General features: G+C 45.7%; 1 protein-coding gene across 9 annotated transcripts in view; it reads left to right on the top strand.

Annotated features, from left to right (window-relative positions):
* Positions 1-7,326, top strand: part of CACNA1C (calcium voltage-gated channel subunit alpha1 C) — a 453,063-nt gene extending 445,737 nt beyond the window's left edge. For all 9 annotated transcript variants that reach the window (XM_064421276.1, XM_064421282.1, XM_064421281.1 and 6 more), the window contains one exon: positions 126-7,326. In XM_064421276.1, coding sequence (XP_064277346.1) covers positions 126-422 — 297 coding nt within the window. In that variant the 3' untranslated portion in view covers positions 423-7,326. The remainder of the gene's footprint in view (positions 1-125) is intronic.
* The last annotated feature ends 906 nt before the right edge of the window (positions 7,327-8,232 follow it).

An 8,232-nucleotide genomic window follows, 5' to 3' on the forward strand; every position in this document is an offset into this window, starting at 1 on the left:
TTGGGATCATGAATGGGAGAAGGAAACCTGGCAGTGAGGAGGGTTGTGTTGGAGGTGTGGCAGGGTTGGTGCTGCAGGGTACTAACGCGTGTCTTTGTGTTCTGGTTCCCCACCTGCTTTTGAAGGTCTTGATTTCCGAAGGACTGATGCAGTTTGCTCAAGATCCAAAGTTCATTGAGGTCACAACCCAGGAGCTCGCAGACGCCTGCGACATGACGATAGAAGAGATGGAAAATGCAGCAGACAACATTCTCAATGGTAACAGCAAGCAGAGCCCCAATGGCAACCTCTTGCCTTTTGCTAACTGCAGGGACCCAGGGCAGGACAGTGCAGGAGAGGAAGAGGAAGAGGTGCAGAACCCGGATTGTAGGATAAGTCAGGAGGAGCTCAAGGACAGCAGGATTTATATCAGCAGCCTGTAGTTGCCAGGGCTGGAAGCGATGCTGGTTTTTTATTTGTTTCAATGTTCCTAATGGGTTTGTTTCAGAAGTGCCTCACTGTTCTCGTGACCTGGAGTAACCGGAACAGCGTTCTTCATTCATTTCTGTTGGGACGAGTCGCAGAGTTGGGTGGTGTAAGAAAGCTTTTCAGGAGCGGATATAACCCCAGCACGTGTCCATGAGGGAAGAGTGAGGAGGAGGAGGAGAAGAAGAGGAGGAGAGCCAGCTCCCTCTTTTTTTCAGTCCCTGCACAAGGAACGACAGCTGCCTCCGGAGCACGAAGGGGAACCTCAGCTTCCTGTGGATCGCCCTAGCCAAAAGGACCCTGCGCCAAACGGGTGTCTTTCAACCTTGCTTGTAAAAATCATTTTGCACATATTCTGTATGAGCCTCACCGTCTCCATAAAGCCAAGGCCCTTTGATTCGAAAGGAGAGGAAGACTTCTGCTGTGGATTCCCACACGGCCACGGGGAGGAGGAAGCAGGAGAAGCCCGAGGCGCGGCCCAGCCCTGCCGAGACTCCGGCAGCGGCCCCTGCCGGCCAATCAGAGCTCAGGCGGTCACTCGCCAGCCAATCCGAGTTTAGGCGGTTTCCTGCTGGCCAATCAGAGCTAGCGCGCCAACTGTGCCAGCCAATGGGAGAGCAGGCATGGCGGCAGGGCTGAGAGGCCGCCAGGCCTGTGCAGAGTTCTTCTTGTTTCGCAGTTTGGTATTTTCTTGAAAGCATGTTGCAGTTTTTATTTTGACTGTTTTATTGTTATTATTATTATTATTTTGAGGGAGAAGGGAGTGTTTACAGCGTTTTGTAATCACCTACCTTTTTTGTTTTGGTTTATTTTCACCTTTGCAGATGTTAAATTGGTTTGATCATGTTGTATTATTTAAACTGGGGTGGGGGTGGTTTCTCCATTGGAATTTGGTAGAAGTATAATGATAGATGAGTTTTACCAACCATTATGTACACCGAGGATTTGTAATTTTATTTACTAGCAACCGAAACCTTTTGTTGTTGTTGTTTTATAATTTAAAGATAGTAGGCAATGCACTTGATATAGTCTTGCACATTTGAGTGATTGATTTGGGTTCTTTTTAGTGCTAAGTGTATCTGTGAGTGTGGGAGCAACAGGAGCGAGTGTGTGTGCACATGTGTGCGTGCGTGTGCGTGTGTGTAAGAGCAGCTCTCCACGTCCTGGTTTGAGCTGCCTGTGGGAGATCTGTATCTGGGGCCATTCGAATGCAAAAACAAAACCACTGTCTCTGCTTTCGAAAAGGGAATCAGTAACTTTGCATTTTCTGTTCCACAAGATATGCAAAAACAATGCAATAATATTAATTTTAAAATAAAATTGTAAGTTGTGTCGGCATTAAAACTGTATAGAAGAAAAAAAAAATTTACGGGGGTGGGGGGAAACAAAAAAAAAGAAAAACAAACCAGAAGACGTTACGCTTCGATATATTCCGTGTGATGTTTTATTGCATTGATAATGTTTCTGTTGAAGAAACCGTTATACTTGAATTCAGGTCAGTTTCAGTATTTTTCAAATATTTTTTTAAAATGAATTGCAATTGTGCCAAGCAAAGATAATGAATTGAATTAAGTTTGTTTAAAAAAAAAAGAAAAAAAAAGAATCACTTCTTGTATATTTTGCTGCATGTCAAGTGAGTCATTTCGTATTTGGAATGTGCCAAGCTTTACCTTTGAACTTTTAAGTGCTTTTTTACGTGTGGTTGGGGAAAGGGTACTACTTTATTTTTTTTTTTCCTTTTTTAATTTGTACGATGAACAAAGTGTACCTGGTGTAAGTAACTATTCTGCAATCCACTGACAGGTTGAACGTTACTGATTTTGCATATCTTGTGTTCATTTTCCTTCTTCCTCACTCCCTTTTAACGTGCACGATGACTTTATCGGTAGAGAACCTTTCTTCCCGAGACTGGGACATTTTATTCAGGCTTTGTTTTCTTTCCTTTTGCTCAGTTCCTCTAAAGGTCCTGTCCCACTCAAGGGTGGCAAGACCTCCAAAGCCCATTTGGCAGATCCATCCTACACGTCCAGCTGGCACCAGCAATTTAAGGAGCGGGGCGGAAAAAAATCTGACTTCAAAATTATTTTATTAAATAGCTGAACCCTGATCAATTTTAGCAGGATCCTGGATAAGAAATGCAAGAATCAGAGCAGTTGGCAAAGTAAAGCTATCTAACCCTGGTCTGGGCTGAAAGCAGAGGGAGAGAGCTGTGGATCTTTAAGAGAATTGCTGCAGGCTGGTCAAGATGCAGGTGCCAGGTGACTTTTTGGTGTTCCTAGGCATGGTCTCAATCCTCTCCCCAGACTTTAGTGGATGGCACTAAGTCAGAAAACATCTGGCAGCACAGCATGTCCCAGCCACAATTCCTGACTAGTAAGTGTGAAACTCTCACACTGACAGTTGGCCTTAACCCTGAGAGAGGCTGAAAAAACAGGCAGGTATTGTTAGATTTTATGCAACTGGTTTTTGTCTAGACTACTGCTGGGTTTTTTTTCCCTCCTCAGGATGATTCACAAACTTGCAGATCAGTTCTGAGGTGCGATCTGACTCAGAGCTAAACTTTGATTCAAATCTTGAGCTTCTGCAGATGTCCAAGGACACCCTTCACTGCATACATTTATTACATTATTTTTGTGACGTCCTTGTTTTTCTTCTAGATTCTCTGGGGCATAAAGGAGAAATAGCAAAGGGTATTTTTGTCTGTATTTTTTGAACTGGCCAGGATCAGCTCAAGATAAAACAAAATACTAGAGAAATATGAATCCATTTGTACAAGCATCTGTCATCAAAGTCATAATTCAAGGCTTCCCTGGAGAAGGTGACCAGCTGGTGTGGGTCAGTCTCATCCTTTCATCCCCGTGTGGAGGTGGGCACACAAGTGTGTCCCCCTGTGAGTTTACTGCTGCTGCTGCTGATGTGCTCCAAAGGGACTTGAAAGGGAAGAATACCCGTGCCTGGCTGTTCCTGAAAATGCCATGCAATGGCGCCCCAACTAATTTTATTCTGCTGCATAGTCCATCTGACCTCCCAATGGAAAACAGGGGTTCTTCATTCCTGAAAAACAGTGCTTACCTAAATTAGTGGTGACAATGAAAATTTTGGATGCTTGGCAGCCCGTCTTTTAGGATTTTCCTTGATGGGAAGGAAAATGACAGGCAGGATAGTGTCCCAGGCATTCTTGGTGAAAGATGCTGCTCCCTCAGGGGTTGGAGACTCTGGCCAGGGAAAACCCCGCTCTCTCCTGGAAGACCCCGTAGGTGCTGCAGAGTGGAAAATGTATGGCTAGCAGAGAATGCAAATGACTTCTGCACTTTGAGGGGTAGGTGTTAAATTTGGTAATTGCTGGTGCCAGCTGTGCAAACTTCTCTTTCTGGGGAGGGTGGCTTTCTTTACATTTTTTTCATTTGAGGTACTTCCAATGTGCACATTGTGACAGGCCTGAGCAAAGAGCTCTGCGAGTGAGGCAGAGTCTGGGGGACAGTGGGAAGGAGGGGGCAGGTTTAGTTCCTGGAGTGTTTCCCTGTGGATGGTGGGTACAATCCCTGTGCTGTGGACGGAAGCTTGGAAGGAAGCGATGGCTGAGAAGTGGCGTGGAAGGAAAGAATGGGGAAAATGATCTGCTGTTTGCCTCTGAGCATCTGACTCGTGAGAGGACACTGCAGACTAAAGACATTTCTTATAAAACAACAGACCTCCTCCCTGTATCACTCCTGCTCATTAGTCCAGACAGTACTGGGTCAGCCACATCGGGTGCATTTCTTTTTTTCTTCCCTATTTCTGTGTGGCTGACGTGATGGGAAAGCAAGTGGAACTCATGATCCAGAGCTGGAGTTTTGCTGTCCACAGATCTTTTGTGCATCATCTGCCTCTTCAGCTGGACATGTGGACGATGATGGTGTAGATGCTGCTGCTACTGCAGGGGTCCTGCCTGTTTTCTTGCCCTGCCCACACACCCCAGCACGGAGGGACAACCAGAGAGGCGCCATGTACAGAACCGCATCTATTTCTGCTTTGTTTTCTGACTCACAACCCTGCCCCAGTGACTACGACAACAACAACAACAAAAAAAAGGGCAAATGCATTTTTTACATTTCTTGATAATTTCCAAAGCAATGTATCATTGCTTTCTTTAGACTGACGCCAATATAACAGTTGTATGGGTCTCAGCCAGGCTCCTGTGTCTTTTCTGCCTGAGTTTCAGATTGCTGTATGAAATGTATGCGCGTTTGCACACAGACACAACCAGACGAGGTGGCAGCACCCCGAGCCCGTGGGGTTGGTCACCTGTGTCACAGATGGAGTTGGAGGCCTTGCTTTGTGTGAGTAGATGAGAAACCCCAACCCACTGGTCCAGGGAGCTGAAGTGAAGCAGCCCTACTGAGACAGAACTGAGTATCCTGAGATACTTCCATGGTCCTGCTGTGCCTGTCCCCACAGCAGGGGCACTGGGGGGGAGAGGAACGCTGAATGGGGAATTTGGAGCACAACAATATTGAAGCAGAATCCAGTCAGGGGTTTCTGGTAGCTGTGAGACTTTATCAGTTCTCATAATGAAAACTGTAGTGCATATAAAGAAAACATTCCAGGCCATCAGAAACCCCAGTTCCCACCTTGCTAACGTGAGGCTGGAGGGCATTAGAGGCCAAAGAGGTTGTATTGATGCAAAGGATGTGGAAAACAGAATAGGGCCCTGAAAAATTTAATTACATCTTTCCCCCATTTATTTTCTTCTTCAAATGAGTCTAAGAAATACAATTCTCAATAGCTGCACAGGGTTTCTTTTTTTCTTTTGAATGTTGTGAAACTTTTATTAAAGTTTTACTCTGGGTGAGCAAGCCCAGGGATCCAGAAAGTTTCCAATGGGATCTTAGTCCGTGGAGCTTTTATCTCTGTTCCTGCTTTGTTTCTGGAAAGCTGAAACCACTCTGGCCTTGCTGCTACAGCTCCCTAAGGTTGGGTGGGTGATGGCAGAAGCACAGCAGATCTGTCCCATTCTGAAGACAGATTGGACTCCAGTTGCTTTCAGAAAACTCAGTAGCATGACACTGGAATGAAAAAAAAAAACCTCTTCTGATACAAACTTTAGTGTTCTAGTTAAATTCTCCATTCTTCTCCTCCCCCTTACGGGGAACTTAACACTTGAGCATAAAAACCAGGCCTTCTTGAGGGGCACAGGGCTCGACTCAGTTGCCTAAACGTGGGTGTCCACTGTCATTTGAGATACCCTACAGTATCCTCTGCCAGGCCTGCTGCAGCTGGTGGGGAGAGGCACAGCTCTGGCCCAGGCAGGGCTGGTGTCACAGCCCCAGGGGACGGCAGAGATCTCAGGTGGCAGGGGACAATTAGGCAACTTAATCAAGTCCCTTTCTAAAGGGCTAATTGAGAGGAGCAGCACCAATGACTGATGTAATGAGGGACTCTTCATTAGCATTACCAAGGGCTTAGTTAGGCAGGATCAGGAGCTTGTCTCCACACTCCCATGCTGTTGTTTTTCTACCCCATGTCAGGCACTTTGCCTCCACTCCTGTGGCCTGAAGTTGGCTCTGCCTGGTCCTTTCCTTAGGCCAGGATTAGCGGCTGCATCCCAGGCCCAGGGGAGCTGGGACAGGCCCAGGCAAGAGCAGGCGTCACTCCACTCAACCACAGGTTTTTCTGCCAGCCTTCCAACAGCCCCTTTCCAAAGCTTTTTCCTATTTGAGACAGAACCACAGACTCAGACACCATTTGCTGGCATCATCATTCAGGTGATTAAATACCTGCGTTTTTCTGTTAGTTCTTTCCTAATTAGGCTGAAATGCTTTCAGTATTTTAAGCATCCTAAGTCAGTCTGTTCCCATCTCAAGCACCTAGGTAGACTGGCAGCCAATACTATCTAAGCATCATCGACTTTACGATTGCTCATAGAAATGATTGTTTCAAGCTTATTTAGTCTTAACAGTTTGAATGTGGGAAGATTTTGGAGGAGGAGGAGTGACATTGTAAATATCTCTGACAAACATTGCTGCATCACACACAAAAAAAAAGGGGAGATACTTATAAAACTGCCTTAAAAATCAATTCCGAATGATGAATCTCCCTCCAAACAATAGAGCAAGGGATGAGTCACTTTGGGTGAATTCTGGCAAGGAGCGGTTGGAATCTAGTCCGGTTTCTGGAGCACAAGTGTAATTTAGGAGCTGATCTCTCACTCAGTCTGAATTCACATCAGCAGCAAGGACTGAGCACTGCAGGATGCAAAGGGTTCAAGGTGTGGGGGTACTGTCTGTGCATGGTTTGGGTCTGGCCCAGCAGGTACTGCGTACCAGTGTCTCCCAGTGACTTCAGGGAAGATGGGGTTCCTCAGCACCTCTTAAGTTCAGGCCCTGGAGCACCATTTCCTGCTCTGATCATCAGCTATAAATGTTGATAAATATAAGTGTTTTGCCTTCATTTGAATTGCCCAGAGCTGTAAAATGACCTCTCTCAAGTATAAACCAGTCCAGATATAAACCTCCTCTCCTACTCTTCCCTACGCTCCCTGCCCACCTTCCCAGCCCTCCCTTGCACCTCCGCCCAAGCCCTTCCCTGTCTCAATTCTTTACCTCCTTCCACACTTTTATATCTAGTTTTCATGAACCCACAGAAATGCTTTTGTAAATACTGCTGTACAGTTTGTAACCGTCATGTAAGCCTGTCATCAGTGCCAGAGTCCGTCTTGCCCTCTCGCACGTTTTAAAATCAACAGAGGAAAGTTAGAGCGAATGGCCCGCCAGTGAGCTATAGGGTCATCTCTGTGTGGGTCAAATGTATATTCCTGTAAGATTGCATTTTTATCTAAGGAATGATGTTATTTTAAAATTGCTAATAAATTTCTAAACAATGTCCAGATTTGTTCAATATTGTAAATGGTATCAAAACTCCTTTGACATTGCCCCCTCCTACCAGCAGTGGCTGAAAATTAAAGACAGCTTCCTGCAGCCCCTTATTTCCCTTATTTCCCTGCTGCCATTCAGGGGCTCTTGTCCCAATTTAAGGGGCTGCAGAACAGTCTGGACAGCCCCAGCCTGCCCCACTAAACAGCAGCTTAGGAAATCCAGCCGCTGTCTGCACTTCTGTCACCACAGAAACTCTGCCGTGTCACCATGTCCAACGTGTGACTCATGTGCGACCACACGCTTAACATTTTCTCTACTGGATTCCTTCTTACCAAGCACACGCAACAGAAAATGAATGCCCTCAGCTTAAATACAGTGTAATTAGTATATACATAAGCCATGAGGCTAATGGGATGATAACAAGTAACGTTCCACACATTTGCTTGTCGATTGAGCAAATTTGTTCTACCACGGTTATCAGGAAATGACACCGCAATGCCAGCTGAGCACTGTGTTTGTGCTGCAGCATTATAAATCAGTGTGCTCAGCCCAAGTACCTCAGTCTAAGATTCAGTAAAATAATGCCTAAAGGAAAAAGAACAGGTTTTTTTTTTCAGTTAAATGTGTATATATAAATATTTTTCCCTGACTTGCACACAACTGTCAGAATTGTGGGCTCTGCTGTTACTATTAAATCGTGGTGGCACAAAACGTTAAAAACCCAGGAGGTGAGGAAAACCTGTAGGTGTCATCAGTGCAGGGCAGGAGGCTCACCAAGAGAAACCTCATTATCTGCAGGCTCAGACTGCAGTTAGACATTTGCCACCACAAAACCATAGGAAACCACCGTGCTCTTGGTCAAAGCCCAGCAAAGGGCTCAGCTTTGCTGGAAAACTCCCTGAGCTGGCAACTC

This window comes from Passer domesticus, chromosome 5 (assembly GCF_036417665.1).
Source record: "Passer domesticus isolate bPasDom1 chromosome 5, bPasDom1.hap1, whole genome shotgun sequence".
In the NCBI taxonomy this organism is placed as follows: Eukaryota; Metazoa; Chordata; class Aves; order Passeriformes; family Passeridae; genus Passer; species Passer domesticus.